This window comes from Indicator indicator, chromosome 1, assembly GCF_027791375.1.
Source record: "Indicator indicator isolate 239-I01 chromosome 1, UM_Iind_1.1, whole genome shotgun sequence".
Lineage (NCBI taxonomy): Eukaryota > Metazoa > Chordata > Aves > Piciformes > Indicatoridae > Indicator > Indicator indicator.
The window spans coordinates 130842587-130862985 of NC_072010.1; the positions used below are offsets into that span (position 1 = coordinate 130842587).

Consider the following 20399-nt stretch of genomic DNA (forward strand, 5'->3'; position numbering starts at 1 on the left):
TTTAGCTGCCCACTCAGATACTGCCATCACCATTCCCTTAACTGCATCTCTCCTCAGAAACTGAGATCAACTTTCTGCTCAAGCAAGCCCTGACCATTGTTGGGACCATGCCCTTCACCTACATGCTGGAGAAGTGGAGGTGGATGGTGTTCAGGGGGGAGATTCCCAAGCAGGAGTGGACGAGGCGGTGGTGGGAGATGAAGTAAGTCTGAGAAACAGCAATGTGGATTGTTTTGCTGATTCAGCCAAGCCTTCCTGGTGACCCTCACACTGCAGGGCCTGTGTCCTACAGGGCAGGAGCTGGCTCTGAGGGTGTTCTGTGACAGCCTGCTGGAGTGGCAGCTAGGAACAGCCAGCCTGCTGCAAAGGGCATCTTGCAAGCCATGTGTGTCTGTGTGTCGGTGTGAGCTGAAATTCCCCCCCACCGACAATAACCAGGCTAGCTCAGTCTGGAAGCAAATGAAAAGCTGTATTTACAAGCAGATGAAATGCAATGAATATGTACAAATATACAAAATTCACAACATTTACAAATATATACAATCAACAGAAAAAGCACAACCGATCTCCCTTTGCTTCCCCCCAAGGGGACCCTCCCAAAGGGGCCTCCCTCTCCCAGGAGCTTCCCCCCCAGACCCCCCTGGACAGAGAAGCAGAGTTTAGTTAGAGCAGAAAGTTGTTAACTTAGCTGCCAAGGTCAGTGTGTTATCTTCAGCCAGAAGAGAAGAAGAAACAGCAGCCAGACAGCCCAGCAACTGCCCCACTGCCGAACGCAGAATGTGCAGAATGCCCACTTTGTTTTGGGTAATAGTTCTTAAACATTTCTATCTATCCAATGGAAGTGTTTAGAACAATCGTTATTTTGCTTTCTTACACCCAATAGTGACTTATTTACATTCTTTCACTTTCTCTGTTCTGAACTTTGCAAGGAAAAATTAAAAAGACAGTTTCAAACCATCACAGTCCACCCCTTCTAAACAATTCCATTGGCTGCTACTATCATTTATCTAATCTAAAATAATATCTACAACAATAGGTGAATAAAGACCATAGTCCATTCCGGCTATCTCAGATGTAGATGATTCAAAAGAGTCAAATCACAGGAAAAACAGCAAACAGCTTGTTTCCTCGCAGATGGAGCGAAGAAAGGAACAGGGACTCTCAGGTGACTCAGGGCTCTCAGGGTTCGTGCACCGTAGATCTCATGGACTCTCCTCTTGGGCGCGATGCTGTATCTGCGCAACACTCTGAATTTAACCTCTCTCAGCCAAAGTTAGATTTCTTTGTGGAATACACTGAATTTCACCATTTTCTTGCATCACCCAATAGGTGTGACCAGGACCTTCAGCAGAAACCACCCCTCGGACAGGTTTGGCCTCTCCTGAAGGAGAAAATACCCAAACAGTTTTGCCTAACAGATTCTTTTCTCTGATAACAGGAACTCTATCACCTTCCTCCTTTCGCAACAAATCTGATTGGGCAGGTCCAGCTCGATTCACTGAACCTCTACTATTCACCAACCAGGTTGCTTGTGCTAAATGTTTCTCCCAGTTTTTCAAAGATCCACCCCCCATGGCTTTGAGAGTGGTTTTCAGCAAACCGTTGTAGCGTTCGATCTTCCCTGCAGCTGGTGCATAGTAGGGAATGTGGAATATCCACTCGATGCCGTGCTCTTTGGCCCAGTTTTTTACAAGATTGTTCTTGAAATGAGTTCCATTGTCTGACTCAATCCTCTCTGGAGTTCCGTGTCTCCACAGGATTTGTCTTTCCAGACCAAGAATGGTGTTACGTGCAGTTGCATGAGGAACTGGATAAGTTTCCAGCCATCCAGTGCTTGCCTCTACCATAGTCAGCACATACTGCTTACCAGATGGAGAACGAGGTAGAGTGATGTAGTCAATCTGCCAGGCTTCACCATACTTGTACTTGGACCATCGGTCACCGTACCACAAGGGCTTGATCCGCTTTGCCTGCTTAATAGCAGCACAAATGTCACAGTCATGGATGACTTGTGTGATAGCATCCATGGAAATGTCAATGGATCTGTCACGAGCCCATCGGTAGGTTGCATCTCTGCCTTGATGTCCTGACGAGTCATGGGCCCACCGAGCTAAGAACAGCTCACCTCGGTGTTTCCAGTCAAGATCAGGATCAGGATCAGAGTTTGTGTCCACCTGGGAAACTCTTGCAGCTAGATCTGCCTGATGGTTGTGTTGTTGTTCCTCAGTAGCTTTGCTCTTAGGAATGTGAGCATCGATGTGTCTCACTTTCACTGGGATTCTCTCAATGCGAGCAGCAATGTCTTGCCACAGATCTGCAGCCCAGATTGGCTTTCCTTTCCTCTGCCAGCCATTCTTCTTCCAGTCTTTCAGCCAACCCCACAAGGCATTGGCTACCATCCATGAGTCGGTGTAGAGATAAAGCTTTGGCCATCTCTCACGTTCAGCTACGTTAAGAGCTAGCTGGACAGCTTTTACCTCTGCAAATTGACTGGATTCTCCTTCTCCATCTCTCGCTTCTGCAACTCTGCGCGTTGGACTCCACACTGCAGATTTCCATCTCCGCTTGTTCCCAACCAGACGACAGGAACCGTCTGTGAACAAAGCATATCTCTTTTCATCATCAGACAGATCACTGTAAGGAGGAGCTTCCTCAGCACGAGTTACTCTCTCCTCTGGAGGTTTTGCACAGCTTGTGCCTTCTGGCCAGTTTGTGATCACCTCCACCAAACCAGGCCTTTCGAGATTTCCCATTCGAGCTCTCTGTGTTATCAGAGCCATCCACTTAGACCAGGTAGCATCTGTTGCATGATGTGGTGAAGAACCTTTGCCTTTGAACATCCAATTCAGAACTGGCAATCTAGGAGCTAGAAGAAGTTGTGACTCAGTTCCGATCACTTCAGAAGCAGCTTTCACTCCTTCATAAGCAGCTAAAATCTCTTTCTCTGTTGGAGTGTAGTTTGCCTCTGAGCCTCTGTAGCCACGACCCCAGAAACCAAGAGGACGTCCTCGTGTCTCCCCTGGAGCTCTTTGCCATAAGCACCAGGTTGGACCATTGTCACTCGCGGCCGTGTACAGAATGTTCTTAATGTCTGGACCAGTTCGGACAGGTCCCAGACCCATCGCTTGGACTACCTCTCGCTTGATCTGGTCAAAGGCTGCTTGTTGCTCAGGACCCCATTGGAAACTGTTTCTCTTTCGAGTCACATCATAGAGAGGTTTCACAATCTGACTGTATCCAGGAATGTGCAGTCTCCAAAATCCCACTATGCCTAAGAAACGCAGAGTTTCTTTCTTGTTGATGGGATTTGCCATGGTGGAGACTCTGTTTATCACATCCATTGGGATGTGACGGCGACCATCTTGCCACCGCACTCCCAGAAACTGGATTTCTCTGGCAGGTCCTTTCACCTTGTCTCGCTTGATAGCGAAACCAGCTTGCAAGAGAATGTCAATGATTTTGTTACCTTTCTCGAAGACTTCTTCAGCAGTCTCACCCCAGACGATGATGTCATCGATGAACTGAATGTGTTCTGGAGCTCCACCTTTCTCCAAAGCATCATGGATCACTGCATGGCAGATGGTTGAACTGTGAATCCACCCCTGGGGCAAACGATTGAATGTGTACTGAATGCCTCTCCAGGTGAAAGCAAACTGAGGCCTGCATTCCTCTGCTATGGGAATAGAGAAGAAAGCATTAGCAATGTCTATGGTAGCATACCATTTGGCCTGCTTGGATTCCAGCTCATATTGGAGTTCCATCATGTCTGGTACAGCTGCACTCATGGGTGGAGTTACTTCATTCAAGGCACGGAAATCAACTGTCAGACGCCACTCTCCATTCTGCTTTCTCACAGGCCAGATTGGACTGTTGAAAGGTGAATGAGTTTTGCTGATGACCTTCTGACTCTCCAACTGACGAATCAAGTTTTGAATGGGCACCAAAGAGTCACGGTTGGTTCTGTATTGTCTGTGATGCACAGTTTGAGAAGCAACCGGCAGCTTTACATCCTCTATCTCATGTTGTCCCACAACTGCAGATTCATCTGAAAGCTCAGGTCTGATAGACAACTTCAATTTTCCTCCATCAATTTCTACAGTTGCTATTCCAAAAGCCCATTTGTAACCCTTAGGGTCTTTAAAACGCCCTTCTCTCAGAAAGTCAATTCCCAAAATACAAGGTGCATTAGGACCTGTTACAATAGTATGTTTCTTCCACTGCTTCCCAGTTAAACTTATGTCAACCTCTATCTTAAACAACTCTTGAGATCCACCAGTGACTCCCTGAATAGTTATAGATTCTCCCCCTTGATAATTTGATGGTATTATGGTGCACTGAGCTCCTGTGTCAACCAAGGCCCTGTACTTCTGAAATTTTGAAGTGCCAGGCCACTGGATGTACACATCCCAATAGATTCTGTTATCTCCATTATCCCTTACCTCCCCCTGGCGGAAGGCAGGGCACCCCTAATGGTGGGGATTACCTCCACATGTACAGCTGGCACAACGTCCAGCACCAGAATTAGGATCACTGTTGGAGCTATCAGAGTTGTTCTGGGAAACTGAGGAAGCGACAGCTACCCTCCTGGTATTGCTACCTCGGGATCTGCCCCTCTGCAGCTCCCGTAACCTCTTGAAAAGATCAGAAGTTGGTTGACCATCCCATCTGTTCATGTTCTCACCAAACTGATCACGCAGAGTTATCCAGATACTGCCACGTGATTGCCTCTGCTGTCTGTTTTGGTTTGACCTATTCTGGAATGGCCTCCTTGGAGCACGTCTGTTCCTAACAGCTGAAACTTGTATCCATCTGGAGGAAGAGGAATCAGAATCATCCCCCTTCATCAAGTTGGATATGGAGGTTTTAAGTTCCTCCTTCAGCTCTTTCATGCAATTCTTTATTTCTCCAGACAAAGTTTCAATGGCTGAAACCAAAGAAGTACGTGCAAGACTATCCTCCAATTGCCTCATTTGGTCAGTGAAATAGCCAACAGTAGGAGGCACTCCACCATAATTTCTTGCCACAATCCTGCTTGCCAGAATAGTAGCATAATTAGGAGGAGCAAGCTTAATGAGCTTTTTGGCAAGGCCTGTTCCAACAGGAATTTCATCAGGATTCAGAGTCTTATGATCTCCGTATATTATTTCTCTCACAGCAAATTCTCTCAGACACTTGATTCCCTCATCTATTGTGGTCCAAGGCTTAGGGTTCCATGGTAAATCATCTCTGCTGGGGTACCTCAGCGAGACTGCCAGTAGGAGGCGTGCCCACAGAGAAGCTTTACCAATGCACTTGCCTAGATGCCTGTCTATGCCAGTATCCTTTGAGAGCATCCCCAACTGAGAGGCCGACTTGCTGCCTACCACCAATGCTGGGGCTCCCATATCAAAACACCTGGCTAGCCAAGACAGGACTGGCTCATTATCTCCTCTGATGTAATCCTTCCTCACATGTCTAATTTCCTGTCTGGGTGCATTAGCTGACTGTATGTCATCCTCATCATCATCATCATCATCATCCTGAGGTCGCTGTCCCCATAATCCTATTTTAATCCTCCGTTGAATTTCCTTGAGTTCAGAGGCACTGCCTGCAGTTGCTAATTCAGCAGGGTCTACATCTCCATCATCCATGTGGGGTCTCAAGAGGTCTGCCAGAGTTTTAAGGCTAACCTTCTCTTCCTCACCAGAAGGATCTTTCTTAACAGAGGGACCCTGAGTAGAAGGACCCTCATCTCCATCTGCACCATCTCCTGCAGCATCTGCATCTCCTCCTGCAGCTCCTTTACGCTTTCTGCTTACAGTGGCCACCAAATTTACTGGATTGGCTTTCACATTCACAGCAGAGTTGGAGGGAGTAGAGGAATTTTGTGCAGGGTTAGCAGGAACAGAGGGAGTCTGTGCAGGGTTGGCAGGAGGTGTGCTTTGAGATCCTGCAGCCACTGCTGCGTCTGTCTGGGCAGCAGAGGGAGGAGGAGGAGACTGTGCCTCGTTAATGGCGTCTGCCTGCACAGCTATGTCTGTCTGCGCAGCCATTTCTCTCTGTATAACTATGTCTGCCTGCACAACCATTTCTCTCTGTGTAACTATGTCTGTCTGCACAACCATTTCTCTCTGTGTAACTATGTCTGCGTGTGTACCCGAGTCTGTTATCTCAGATTCTGGCAAAGGTCCCGCAGCTACTGCTGCTGGCTCTGAGTCAAAATTATCAGCAGCTTTCTCACAAACCTGAACTGTGATTTCCTGGTCACCGTAATCAGAATCAGAAACCAATTCCGAACCTCTCTGAGCTTTTCTATGTTTCCTCTTACATCTACGCAGGTCGGAAGAGCAAGTAGCCTTACGTCTTTCTTGACACAGTGCTATCAGCAGCCATATGATTATTCCAAGAAACAACAAAATTAAGGCTAGCACAAGATATCTAGGGTACCACTGGTTCCAAAGACCCTCTGTAGTTGTAAGAGGAGTAACAAACTCAAATGTGTCTGCTAGCAGATTCATAGTTGAGTTACCATATCTTCTAAGCCCAATAAGACCACAACAGAATTCAACAGCATTCAGTAACTTGTTCTTAACCCAAAGAAACGACTTATATGCCACATATCTCACAATCTTGTCTATCATGCAGGAAACAGCCCATCTGTAGACAATCACACTGATAATAGACAAAATAGAATGACTCAGAACCCAAAACAGCTTCATTTTACTTCCTAATCTGAGCAGAAATAAATCACAAGCAATCGAGCCCCACGTTGGGCGCCAAAAATAAAAAGTGTGTCGGTGTGAGCTGAAATTCCCCCCCACCGACAATAACCAGGCTAGCTCAGTCTGGAAGCAAATGAAAAGCTGTATTTACAAGCAGATGAAATGCAATGAATATGTACAAATATACAAAATTCACAACATTTACAAATATATACAATCAACAGAAAAGCACAACCGATCTCCCTTTGCTTCCCCCCAAGGGGACCCTCCCAAAGGGGCCTCCCTCTCCCAGGAGCTTCCCCCCCAGACCCCCCTGGACAGAGAAGCAGAGTTTAGTTAGAGCAGAAAGTTGTTAACTTAGCTGCCAAGGTCAGTGTGTTATCTTCAGCCAGAAGAGAAGAAGAAACAGCAACCAGACAGCCCAGCAACTGCCCCCACTGCCGAACGCAGAATGTGCAGAATGCCTACTTTGTTTTGGGTAATAGTTCTTAAACATTTCTATCTATCCAATGGAAGTGTTTAGAACAATCGTTATTTTGCTTTCTTACACCCAATAGTGACTTATTTACATTCTTTCACTTTCTCTGTTCTGAACTTTGCAAGGAAAAATTAAAAAGACAGTTTCGAACCATCACAGTCTGTTAGCACAGCCTGGGCACTTTCTTCTCCTTTCTGCCTTCAGCTTCTCTGATAAAGGCAGCCCATGGGATCTTCCAGACCCCAGGATCCACACTGCCTTTCCCCTGATGCATGTCCCACAACAGCTGGGTGGCTTAAATGCAGCCCTTCCCCAGGTCTTCTTGGGCATTATGCCACCTCCTTGAGGAAGGGTGGAGAGTGCAGTTCCTCATGCTTGCCAAATGTCAGTCCACCCAATACCTCTGCACACTTCTCTGCCTTGCATTTTTCTCCCATCCTAGAGTGTTTTTTTTCTCCAAAAGACTCCAGACTGGTTCAGTCCTCTTTTATATATTAAAATAGAACCTTTCTTGGTCAAAAAACTACAGTTCCCTTGGCAAGTAACCTCCAGGGGTGCCTTTCAGGTCCTGCTCACAAACCAGCCTGTTTTCATCACCCTGGAGCTCAAGATGAAAAGCAGTTTGAACCAGACTGGAGTCTGCCTTTCCCTAGATTGGTTGAAATGGGGGCAGAAAAATGCAGAGAAAGTAGGCAAGCCCCACACTGAAACTGGAGTCTGCACTCAAACAGGAGCACAAACGGTGAACCTTCATCAGCAAACAGAATCTATCAGAAGGCTTGACCTGAGCAGCCCTCCTGAGCCCCTGGAGACAGCAGTCAGGCTCCATTTGTTCAGCTGTCAGAGAAAGGGAGGGAGGCAGAGGAGTCAGGGAAGCTTTATCACAGCTTTGGGAGCTGCAGGCTGCTGGAGCCAGCCCTTCACATACAGCTTGATGGAGAATACTTCCATGGGAGCTTATTACCATTTCCAGGATTGAGCAGGAGGGCTGCTTTCCACACTGCTGCTGAGGCAAGTGAAGAGCAGCCTCACCTGCAGCCAGTGGCAGTGCAGGCCTGGCACCTTTTGAGTCACTCAGGCTCTGCATGCATTTACCAGCAGAAAACAGCAAGAGTTCAGCCTCTGGGGCTGGGGCTGGGCCAGGCCATGAGGGGTGTGTGTGAAGCTCATGTCTTGTAGATGGTTTCATGTCACTGATGACTCCCTGTACACCTGGCTGGCATTCAGATCCCTTCCTTGCACTCTCAGGTTCAAAACAACTCCTTCTTTGTGCCCTCCACCTGAGGAGCAGTGCTGGCTTGGGGTGACTGCAGGACTTCTGCAGCTGGGGAGGGAGGGAGGGAGGTGCCCACACATCTGACACAGCACAGAGCAAGGGCAGCCAGGGGGTGGTTCCTCATTCTCTGTCAACAGTTGTGTGCTTTCCCATCCTCCTCAGGAGGGACATGGTTGGTGTTGTGGAACCAGTCCCTCACGATGAGACCTACTGTGACCCTGCAGTGCTCTTCCACGTGGCCAACGATTACTCATTCATAAGGTAACTAATGTGCTTCATTAATGACTTACATCCTCTCTGCAGAACAGGCCCCTGCCACCTGAAACCTCTGCTGCTGGGGGCTCTCAGGGCACCCTCTCCTTCTGGTTAAGCTGCTGACTGAAGATCACTGAATGCAGCAGAGGTTTCTCTCTGGGCATCCAGGGCTGCTCCGTAGCAATCTCTGAGCAGGGAGGAGGCTGCTGAGCTCCTTGCAGAGCAGAGGAGCTTTGTGCTGCCACTGAACCAGCAGGAGCACATCTGTGTGAGCTGCTTGCCTCTGGGGAGGCAGTGTGTGCCCTGCTCCACTGCCACCAGGGCCATGCACATGCAGCCCTGAAGCAGCTAACTGGATGGTCTCCTGTGTCCACCCAGCTCATTTTAGAGGGCTCAGCCAGAGCCAAGAGTTGGACCTTAAAAACTGGACTCACTCCTGGCTTGTGTGGCAGCAAACAGCTTTGGGAGTCTTCTGCTACCTTTGATCTTGGCGTTTGGCTGAGCCAGAGTTCATGTGGCCTGTTTGAGTTGATGAACATAACCAGCAACCAGCCTGTTTTCAAAACCAAACCAAACTAACAAAACCCCCTACTTACTCTTTCCCCCAAGTGACTCCATTTGGAATGTTTTCCTTTCCCTGTAGCTGTTTGTGCTGCTCAGAGACTTTCAGGGGTTTAAGACCCTCATTCCTGAAGGTCCCATGTGTAAAGCAGCTCTAGGAGTTCCTAGAGAGCTTCCACATTTGAAACCCATCTCAGGCTTGTCTAAAGACATATTTCTAAACCTGATGAGCAAGGGAGTGAGGTAGGAGAACATCTTGGGGGATCTTTTACTATATTATTATTTTTCAATCAGGCTGCCCAGGGAGGGGATGGGGTCACCATTAAAAAAAAAAGAAAAAAAGAGTAGTTGTGGTGCTTTGGGACATGGTTGAGTGGTGCTGGAGGTGTTGGGTAGAAGGCTGGGCTTGGTGGTCTGAGAGGTCTTTTCCAAGCTTAATGGTTATGTGATTCTAAGCAGCAGCTGGCCTGGCTCAGTGCAGTGCAGCCTCCCAGACAGGAGCAGCAGCTGGCACAGCAGAGCTTCCCAAGGCCAGTGGCTTCCAGATGGCTGGTGAGAGCCTGTGCCTTCCCCCTGCTTGCCCTCGCTGTAGGTATTACACCCGGACCATCTACCAGTTCCAGTTTCAGGAGGCACTGTGCAAGGCAGCCAACCACTCTGGCCCTCTTCACACCTGTGACATCACCAATTCAACTGCAGCTGGCCACAGGCTGAGGTAAAAACCCACATCTCTCATGTGCAATGCAAATCAGAGCACAAGAAAGCCTGAGTCCTCTGGGAGAGCTTCTGGAGGCAGTGAGGCTGCAGCAAGAGTGAACCTAGCTGGAAACTTGGCCCAGGATATTTTGGCAAGTTGGCTAAATTTGTATCCATTAAACAGCAAAGCTTTAATTGCCTGCTAATGAGGAAAGAATTGATTTTTACTGATGGGAATGATGAGAGGAAGGAGGGAGTTGAGAAGCAGGCCTGAAAGCATTGATCCACTTGCAGATTGTTTTGCTAGAGGTTTTGATGGGACACAGCAAGAACTTACATCAGCTCTCCTCCCACTCACAGGCAGCTGCTTGAACTAGGCAGGTCCAAGCCCTGGACTCAGGCACTGGAAAGCATAACAGGAGAGAAACAGATGAATGCAACCCCTTTGCTCCACTACTTTGAACCTTTGTATAAGTGGCTGCAAGAAGCCAACTCTGCCAGACACATTGGCTGGAAGACAGACTGGACTCCATGTAGGTACACCTGGGGTCCTCACAGCCCTCAGCCACCAAAGTCCCTCCCTCTGGTAGCTGCTGGAGGCTTTTCCCTGGGGAAGCAGTGCTCTGGAAGTACAGACTGAGCAGCAACTCCTGCTCCTCAGCAGTCAGACTGGCTGCCTCCTGGCCAAAGCTGCAGCATGCAGCACACGTGGGGCTGCTCACAGCCTCACTTGCTTTGTTTTGTTCAGCAGTGGCAGCACTCAGAGTGTAGCAGAGGGCAGGGGGACCAGAGAACTGGATGGGCAGTGTGGCTGTGCTGCAGGGCTGCATGAGAGCAGTGTGGCTGTGCTGCATGAGAGCAGTGTGCCTGTGCTGCAGGTGCTGCATGAGAGCAGTGTGGCTGTGCTGCAGGGCTGCATGAGAGCAGTGTGGCTGTGCTGTAGGTGCTGCATGAGAGCAGTGTCGCTGTGCTGCAGGGCTGCATGAGAGCAGTGTGCCTGTGCTGCAGGTGCTGCATGAGAGCAGTGTGCCTGTGCGGCATGAGAGCAGTGTGCCTGTGCTGCAGGTGCTGCATGAGAGCAGTGTGCCTGTGCTGCATGAGAGCAGTGTGGCTGTGCTGCAGGGCTGCATGAGAGCAGTGTGGCTGTGCTGCATGAGAGCAGTGTGGCTGTGCTGCAGGTGCTGCATGAGAGCAGTGTGCCTGTGCTGCAGGGCTGCATGAGAGCAGTGTGGCTGTGCTGTAGGTGCTGCATGAGAGCAGTGTCGCTGTGCTGCAGGGCTGCATGAGAGCAGTGTGCCTGTGCTGCAGGTGCTGCATGAGAGCAGTGTGTCTGTGCTGCAGGGTTGCATGAGAGCAGTGTGCCTGTGCTGCATGAGAGCAGTGTGCCTGTGCTGCAGGGCTACATGAGAGCAGTGTGCCTGTGCTGCAGGTGCTGCATGAGAGCAGTGTGGCTGTGCTGCATGAGAGCAGTGTGGCTGTGCTGCAGGGCTGCATGAGAGCAGTGTGCCTGTGCTGCATGAGAGCAGTGTGCCTGTGCTGCAGGGCTACATGAGAGCAGTGTGCCTGTGCTGCAGGTGCTGCATGAGAGCAGTGTGCCTGTGCTGCATGAGAGCAGTGTGGCTGTGCTGCATGAGAGCAGTGTGGCTGTGCTGTAGGTGCTGCATGAGAGCAGTGTCGCTGTGCTGCAGGGCTGCATGAGAGCAGTGTGCCTGTGCTGCAGGTGCTGCATGAGAGCAGTGTGCCTGTGCGGCATGAGAGCAGTGTGCCTGTGCTGCAGGTGCTGCATGAGAGCAGTGTGCCTGTGCTGCATGAGAGCAGTGTGCCTGTGCTGCAGGGCTGCATGAGAGCAGTGTGGCTGTGCTGCATGAGAGCAGTGTGCCTGTGCTGCAGGTGCTGCATGAGAGCAGTGTGGCTGTGCTGCAGGGCTGCATGAGAGCAGTGTGGCTGTGCTGTAGGTGCTGCATGAGAGCAGTGTCGCTGTGCTGCAGGGCTGCATGAGAGCAGTGTGCCTGTGCTGCAGGTGCTGCATGAGAGCAGTGTGCCTGTGCTGCAGGGTTGCATGAGAGCAGTGTGCCTGTGCTGCATGAGAGCAGTGTGCCTGTGCTGCAGGGCTACATGAGAGCAGTGTGCCTGTGCTGCAGGTGCTGCATGAGAGCAGTGTGGCTGTGCTGCATGAGAGCAGTGTGGCTGTGCTGCAGGGCTGCATGAGAGCAGTGTGCCTGTGCTGCATGAGAGCAGTGTGCCTGTGCTGCAGGGCTACATGAGAGCAGTGTGCCTGTGCTGCAGGTGCTGCATGAGAGCAGTGTGCCTGTGCTGCATGAGAGCAGTGTGGCTGTGCTGCATGAGAGCAGTGTGGCTGTGCTGCAGGGCTGCATGAGAGCAGTGTGCCTGTGCTGCATGAGAGCAGTGTGCCTGTGCTGCAGGGCTACATGAGAGCAGTGTGCCTGTGCTGCAGGTGCTGCATGAGAGCAGTGTGCCTGTGCTGCATGAGAGCAGTGTGGCTGTGCTGCATGAGAGCAGTGTGGCTGTGCTGCAGGGCTGCATGAGAGCAGTGTGCCTGTGCTGCATGAGAGCAGTGTGCCTGTGCTGCAGGGCTACATGAGAGCAGTGTGCCTGTGCTGCAGGTGCTGCATGAGAGCAGTGTGGCTGTGCTGCATGAGAGCAGTGTGGCTGTGCTGCAGGGCTGCATGAGAGCAGTGTGCCTGTGCTGCATGAGAGCAGTGTGCCTGTGCTGCAGGGCTACATGAGAGCAGTGTGCCTGTGCTGCAGGTGCTGCATGAGAGCAGTGTGCCTGTGCTGCATGAGAGCAGTGTGCCTGTGCTGTAGGGCTGCATGCCACCAGTCCTGGGAGCCAGACAGTGCAGCAGAGCCACTGTTGCTTTGTCTGCTGTCAAGCGTGAGGCAAAAAAAAGGCAGTTCCAGGGATGGCAAAGGAGGAGCTCACCAAAACCTGCTCTTTTTCAGTCTGTTGTGGTGGCACTGCGGCTGCCAGTACTGAAAGCACCACAGCTCCTACAGAGCCCTGCCAGCCTCTGCTGCTCAGATTCACTTATCCAAACTCCAACAGCTGCCCCTGAGCTGCTCATTCCCAGCGGCAGGAAGAGGCATTTCCTCCAGGAGGTGTCTGAGTGCCCCCCAGGAGCTGCAGGGCTGGGCTGCAGGCTGGTGACTGCCAGCTTGGATGTGGGTGCCTGCCGCAGAGCCGGCTGGAGGGGAAAGAAGCTCCCTGGCCAGGAGCAGCAGAGGAAGCTGTGAGGGGACTCCAGGCAGGGACAGCCTTGCTGTCAGCACAGCTCTGACCCCAGCCTTGTCTCTCCTGTGCCCAGATGCTGCCAATGCCATCAAGGTGCGCATCAGCTTGAGGTCAGCGCTGGGGGAGCAGGCGGTGAGTGAGTGGCTGTGGGGCTCTGCTCCCAGGGGGGCTGCTGCTGGCTCTCAGGACACGAGGCAGGGGCTGGCTGCTCCCTGTCTGCTCAGCTGAAGAGTTGCTGCATAAGAGTCACAGATTCAGGGAATGGTTCAGTTTGGAAGGGGCCTTGGAGATCATCCAGTGCCAACCCCCTGCCGTGGGCAAGGATGCTTCCCACCAGCCCAGGTTGCTCAAGGTCTCATCCAGCCTGGCCTTGAACACCCTCAGCCTCCCTGGGCAACCTGTTCCAGAGTCTTAGCAGCCTCACTCTAAAGAATTTCTTCCTCCTCTCCAGTCTCAATCTGCCCTCCTCAAGCTTCAATCCATTCTCTCTCATCCTATCACTCCCAGCCCTTGTCAAAGGTCCCTCCTCAGCTCTCCTGTAGCCTCTTCAGGTGCTGGAAGGCAGCTCTAAGGTCTCCCCTTGGATGTCTCACATGTGTTTGTAATCAAGACTGTCTCCACAATGAAGGGAAGGACACCCTGGCGGGAGCTAGCCTAGGGAGGTGCCAGTCCATCTTTACCTGCTGCAGAGCAGGCCTGGGGGGCTAGCCCAGGGGCACCTCTGCACCTGTCAGGGGCTGGTTTTCTCCCAGCTGTGCTGATGTGCCTAGACAAAGCCTCCACACGATTTCCTCTGCTTTGCCTTGTCATAGCTGCACTCAGAGCTTGTTCTTCGGGCAGCCACTTCACATTTTAAATGTGAGACTAAAGCTGAGGGGTTGAATCCCACTCCCTGTTCCCAAATGCCCTCCATTTCACACCCAAACACTCCTGTCAGTATTCCTCTGTGGGTTTTCATTTCCCTGTTTGCTGTAATCTTCCCAGGTCCTGATACAGCAGACAGCCCTCCTGCCCTCCAGCGCTGCAGAGAGCTTTGGTGTTAGGATTGAGGGGAGGCTGTGGCTGCTTCTGTTCCAGACAAGGAGCATCATTTCCCAGAGCTTTCCTGCCTTCCTTCATTGTCCCACCTGGTGCAGCAAAATGCATTCTAGGCTGGACCTCTTGATGCTAGCCTGGCAGCTGCAGTGCAGACCCTTCATGGCTGCTAATCTCTTGCTCCTTGCAGGACATGAGTGATCCTCCTGTCCTCAGGCAGGTGGATTGGCCCTGCAGGTTGGATCCTGCTGGGCTGCCCAGGACACAGTACCAGGAGCTGATGCTCTCATTGCAGCCCTCTCTCTCTGGGGTTTTATTGCTTGCTGGAGTGCTGAGTCGAGCGAGATGCAGCTCCAAAAGGGTGGCAGTGGCACGAGGAGGCTCCACATTACAGCACATTTATTAGCCATTAGGGTTAATGTTTAGCTTAATGCCCTTTTTATGCCTGCCTGTTGCCAGTGTAGGCTTCTGCTGTGCAGCTGTGCGGCAATCTCCTGCAGATTCCTTACTCTGAGAGGCTGTCTGGGTGGTAGAGTCCTAGGCTCTGAGGAGCAAGCCTCTCAGAACCACTCCACATCACCACCTCACAGCTTGTGAGGAACCTCTTCCATTCTCTTGCTTCCTGCCTCCCCACAGATGTCCCTTAGGCTGAGCTGCTGGGGACGTGGCTCTGGCTGCTGGCATGGCAGCAGTGGGCATTGCTGTGTGCAGACTGGCACAGAGGAGAGGGAGGGGGAGCCTGGGGCAGGACTCTCAGCCCAGCTACACAGAGCAATGTTCTGGCTGCTTTATGTGGCTCAGTGCACAGAAACTGGGAACCTTGTGGAGTGAGGCCAGAGGAGGCCACAAAGATGCTGCAAGGGCTGGAGCAGCTCTGCTGTGAGCACAGGCTGAGGGAGCTGGGGGTGTGCAGCCTGCAGAAGAGAAGGCTCCAGGGGCACCTCAGAGCTGCCTGCCAGGACCTGAAGGCATCCTGCAGGAAGGCTGCAGAGGGACTTTTGCTGAGGGGGTCTGGAGCCAGGCCAAGGGGGAATGGTTTGAAGCTGAGGCAGAGCAGGGTTAGAGTGGAGCTGAGGAAGAAGTTGAGTGTGAGGCTGGTGAGAGTCTGGCACAGGCTGCCCAGGGAGACTGTGGCTGCCTCCTGCCTGGGGGTGTTGAAGGCCTTGAGCAGCTGAGTGTGGTTGAGAGGTGTCCCTGGGCATAGTGGGGAGGTTGGAGCTGAGCTCTGAGGTCCCTTCCAGCCTGAGCCATTCTAGGATGTGATGATCTCCAGCAGCCCATGTGAAGGTACCAGAATGCTGCACTGGGGCTGCCTGATTGGTTCCTGCCCTGCAGAGCGCCCTGCAGAGTGCCCAGCTTAGCAGAGCTCAGAGGTTTGAGTAGGTTCCTGCAGTGCTGCCATGGCACATGGAGCGCCCCCTGGCCTGCCTGCCAAGCATCACATCTGCTGCCCCTGTTCAGACCATTTCTCAGTGCCAGAGGGTTTGCCATCCCTGCTAAGTGACTCTTGTGCTGTTTCTGCAGTATGAATGGGATGGAAATGAGCTCTTCCTGTTCAAGTCATCCATTGCCTATGCCATGAGGAAATACTTTGCAGAGAAGAAGCAGCAGGAGGTTGACTTCCAGTAAGTGCCTTGCTTCGTTGTGCCTGCTCTGCCTGCAGTGCTGCTGGCTGCCAGCAGCCTTGTCACACGTGGGGTGACAACAACCATGCCAGGCAGCAGCTGGGTGCAGAAGGCAAGGTGCCAGCTTGGTGCCAGGATGTCTTTCCCCTGTGTTCAGGAGCCTGAGCTGAGGTGTGGGATGCTGAGGTTAGGTCCCTTTGGTGCTTGCAAAAGGCTTTGTCTCCCCTGGCTTGTCAGTGGGGGAAGTGAGCCTGGAGGACTGGTGCCTGCCCCCTGTGTGGGATACCAGGGGAGATGGCATGGGTTAGGAATAAACATTTCTGGCGGTGCAGGGGTGTGAGGCTGCACAGGCAGAGGGTGTGGGGCTGAGGAGAGAGAAACCTGTGGAATGTAAAGCACTGGAGCTGTGTGCAGCCTCCCTGGCCTGGTCTGTGTTCCCTTGCAACACAAAACCTGTCCCCAAGACCTGCTCTGGGTAAGAAAAGCAACACTTGTTGCTGGGCATCTTCACAGGCTTGGGGAGCTCTCTCCTTAAGCTGCCTGCCTGTACTTTCTAGACCATCACTCCTGGTACATCTAGGATCTGCTCCCAGCACAATATAAAGAAGGATTTTTTTCTTTCACTTGGCTCTTTATACTGTAGCTCGTTCAGGAGACCTGCCTCAAGCACTCCCTGTTCTGCAGCTGTGCCTGGGAAAATGCCACCCAGGATTGCCTTAGGTCCAGGGTAGCTTCTCTCCAGCTAAAGCTGGGACTTGGCACACAGAAGTTCTGCCAGGAAAATTGATTTCATTTCCCAGCTGAGGTTATCAGGAGGCACAAACCAATCCCTTGGCACTGCTGATCAAAGGCACCTCTTCACTTGCCCAAAGGTAAAGGTGATGCCACCTCAGCAGCTCAGAAACCCAAAGCCATTCTCTTCTCTCTCTTGCCCAGGGTTGCAGACATTCATGTGGGGCAGCAGACACAGAGGATCTCCTTCCTCCTTACTGTCAGCATGCCAGGGAACATCAGCGACATTGTGCCCAAAGCTGAGGTGGAAAATGCCATCAGGTGAGATTCTGCTCTCCAGAACAGAACACAAAAGGGTGGGAGGGGAAGCAGTGCTCCAGCCACCTGAGGCAGAAGGAGGATTAGAAAGTCAGTCCTGCAGTGAGCATGGAAACAGTGGGATGGGAGAAACTCTCCAGGTGATGTGAAATGCTCCAGGGGCCTTCTAAAGCTGCCATCACACACTGGGCTGCAGCACCTTCCAGAAGATACTGTCATGGGATCACAGGGTGTGAGGGGCTGGAAGGGACCTCCAGAGAGCAGCCAGTCCAAGTCCCTGCCAGAGCAGCAGCACCCAGGGCAGCTCACACAGGAACACAGCCAGGGAGCTTTGCAATGGCTCCAGACAAGGAGACTCCACAACCTCTCTGGGCAGCCTGCTCCAGCCCTCTGCCACCCTCACAGGCAAAAAGCTTTCCCTTCTCTTGCCCTGGCACCTCCTCGTGGCCTTCTTGGCCACACTGCTGGCTCAGGGGCATCCTTCTGCCTACCAGCACCCACAGGTCCCTTTCCCCAGAGCTGCTCTCACTATTGTTATTGATCAAGCAGAGGTTCAGGAGGAAAAGCAAGGCACAGAAAATACACCATGGAAAGGGTTTTCAGGGCAGTGCAAAACACAAGAATCAAAGCAGTGTAAGGCTGAGGGAGGGAAATAAGCAAGAAGATGCCAAAGCTGTCACATTGTCAAGAAACTTATGGATAGCCTTGAAACGTAGGGTAAAGAGAATGTGGGGCAAGGTGCAGACAGAGAAGGGCATCAGAAGGCTGTTGGAGGGCATCAGAAGGCTGTTTGGCTTATTTTGATAGCTGTTAAAAGTGAGTTGAGGAGCTCCTGCAGTGCCTGGGCTGGAATAGGTTGCTGTGGCTGTTCCTCCCCACCCCATGGCAGAAGGAGCATTGGTTTAGCAGTGCCTCCAGCAGCCTTTTCACTGAGCAGGGCAGGGCAGCCTGCACACTGCAGCTTTACCCAGCAGCTGTTGCTGTGCTTCCCCTGCCCTCTGCTCTCCCTGCAGCTGTGCTTCCCCTGCCCTCTGCTCTCCCTGCAGCTGTACCCAGCAGCTGCTCCTGTGCTACCCCTGCCCTCTGCTCTCCCTGCAGCTATACCCAGCAGCTGTTGCTGTGCTTCCCCTGCCCTCTGCTCTCCCTGCAGCTGTACCCAGCAGCTGTTGCTGTGCTACCCCTGCCCTCTGCTCTCCCTGCAGCTATACCCAGCAGCTGTTGCTGTGCTTCCCCTGCCCTCTGCTCTCCCTGCAGCTGTACCCAGCAGCTGTTGCTGTGCTACCCCTGCCCTCTGCTCTCCCTGCAGCTATACCCAGCAGCTGTTGCTGAGCTACCCCTGCCCTCTGCTCTCCCTGCAGCTGTACCCAGCAGCTGTTGCTTTGCTACCCCTGTCTTCTGCTCTCCCTGCAGCTGTACCCAGCAGCTGCTCCTGTGCTACCCCTGACCTCTGCTCTCCCTGCAGCTATACCCAGCAGCTGCTCCTGTTCTACCCCTGCCCTCTGCTCTCCCTGCAGCTGTACCCAGCAGCTGTTGCTGTGCTACCCCTGACCTCTGCTCTCCCTGCATCTGTACCCAGCAGCTGCTCCTGTGCTACCCCTGCCCTCTGCTCTCCCTGCAGCTGTACCCAGCAGCTGTTGCTGTGCTACCCCTGCCCTCTGCTCTCCCTGCAGCTGTACCCAGCAGCTGCTCCTGTGCTACCCCTGCCCTCTGCTCTCCCTGCAGCTGTACCCAGCAGCTGCTCCTGTGCTTCCCCTGCCCTCTGCTCTCCCTGCAGCTATACCCAGCAGCTGTTGCTGTGCTTCCCCTGCCCTCTGCTCTCCCTGCAGCTGTACCCAGCAGCTGTTGCTGTGCTACTCCTGCCCTCTGCTCTCCTTGCAGGCTGTCTCGGGGACGTATCAATGAGGCCTTCAGGCTGGACGACAGCTCGCTGGAGTTTGAGGGCATCCCCCCTACCCTGGCCCCTCCTTATGAGCCACCAGTCACCGTCTGGTTGGTTATATTTGGGGTGGTGATCAGCCTGGTTGTCATTGGGGTCGTTGCGTTGATCTTCACTGGGCAGAGGGATCGCAGAAGGTGAGTGGTGAATGTTTGTGGTGCTGAGCATCGGAAGGCATCCCCAGGACCGGGCAGCAGGCTGCTGCCAACAGGCTTCAGATCTCACTGAGGGAACCTAAGGAATCAAAGCCTCAGCATTTTAGTGCAGTCTCCACATCAGCAGCAGCTTAAAACCAAAGCAGCTAGAGGCACAGGGAGCTGTGATGGGGCAGGCTTCTGCCAGCCCTGCTGCAAGGTGGATTCACAGAATGGTTTGGGTTGGAAGGGACCCCAAAGATAATCCAGCTCCCACCCCTTGCCATGGGCAGGGACACCTCCCACCAGCCCACGTTGCTCAAGCCCTCATCCAGCCTGGATGTTAACACCTCCAGGCAGGAGGCATCCACAGCCTCCCTGGGCAGCCTGTGCCAGTGTCTCACCAGCCTCACTGGAAAGAATGTCTTCCTCATCTCCAGTCTCAATCTGCCCTCCTCAAGCTTCAATCCATTCCCTCTTCTATCACTCCCAGCCCTTGATCAAAAGTCCCTTCCCATCTTTCTTGTAGCTGCCTTCAGGTACTGGAAGGCCACTCCAAGGTCTCCCCAGAGGCCTCTTTTCTCCAGAGCCTTCTCCAGCAGCAGAGGTGCCCACAGTCATCAGCACTTGCAGCTTTCAGCCACCCTGTTGGAGGCTGCCCAGAGCTGCAGTGTTCCCTCCCTGCATCAAGAGCAGTACCCCTGGGCTGGGCTTCTCTGTCTCCCTCTCTCTAAGATCACAACAGGTCTGGTACAGTTCTGCTGGAGGCCAGCACAGTTCCTCTTCCATCCACCTGCCCAGCCCAGCCCAGCATCATTACAGCAAGGGAGGCTGGGCAGCTAGGAGGGCAGGAACTGGAACAGAACAGCAGCTTCTGATGTGACATCAATCTGCATTCCAGGAGAGCAAGAGAGAGCAGGACTGAGGCAGGATCAGACCATGGTCAGGTGAACCCTTACGAGGACGTGGGGGAAACCAACCTGGGCTTTCAGCCTGCTGATGAGACACAGACAACCTTCTAGAAGACTTGGCTACACTACAGGTCTCTGGGTTTATTTCCATGGCACTTTCAAGGACCAAAGCACTGTGGCTGCCAGCAAGCACAATGCCACCTGCTTGACCCTTCAGCTACTGGTGCAGAGACAGCAGCAACTCAAGCTGCTGTTTGTGTGCTCAGTAGGGAATAGGCAAGGATGGAAGATCTCTGTGTCCTATGGCTCTTCTGTGGGTCCTGTGCATAGCCTTGCCCACTGCCTGTGCTGCTTTGCAGGAGTGTGCTGCAGTGAACTTTTCTGTTCCCTCTGTAATGAGATCCAAAAGCTTGGAAGCACACGGTTATGTCCAGATCAAAGCAGACATAAGAATAATCCACATGCTCCTAATGCCCATGAGGAGCATC

At 52.5% G+C, this 20399-nt stretch overlaps 1 protein-coding gene across 1 annotated transcript in view; it reads left to right on the forward strand.

Annotated features, from left to right (window-relative positions):
• ACE2 (angiotensin converting enzyme 2) overlaps positions 1-20022 on the forward strand; it is a 33416-nt gene extending 13394 nt beyond the window's left edge. The window contains exons 10-18 of the mRNA XM_054384199.1: positions 58-202; positions 8618-8716; positions 9864-9986; positions 10328-10500; positions 13294-13352; positions 15780-15880; positions 16817-16933; positions 18809-19003; positions 19902-20022. Of these exons, the coding sequence (XP_054240174.1) occupies positions 58-202; positions 8618-8716; positions 9864-9986; positions 10328-10500; positions 13294-13352; positions 15780-15880; positions 16817-16933; positions 18809-19003; positions 19902-20022 (1133 nt within the window). The remainder of the gene's footprint in view (positions 1-57; positions 203-8617; positions 8717-9863; positions 9987-10327; positions 10501-13293; positions 13353-15779; positions 15881-16816; positions 16934-18808; positions 19004-19901) is intronic.
• The last annotated feature ends 377 nt before the right edge of the window (positions 20023-20399 follow it).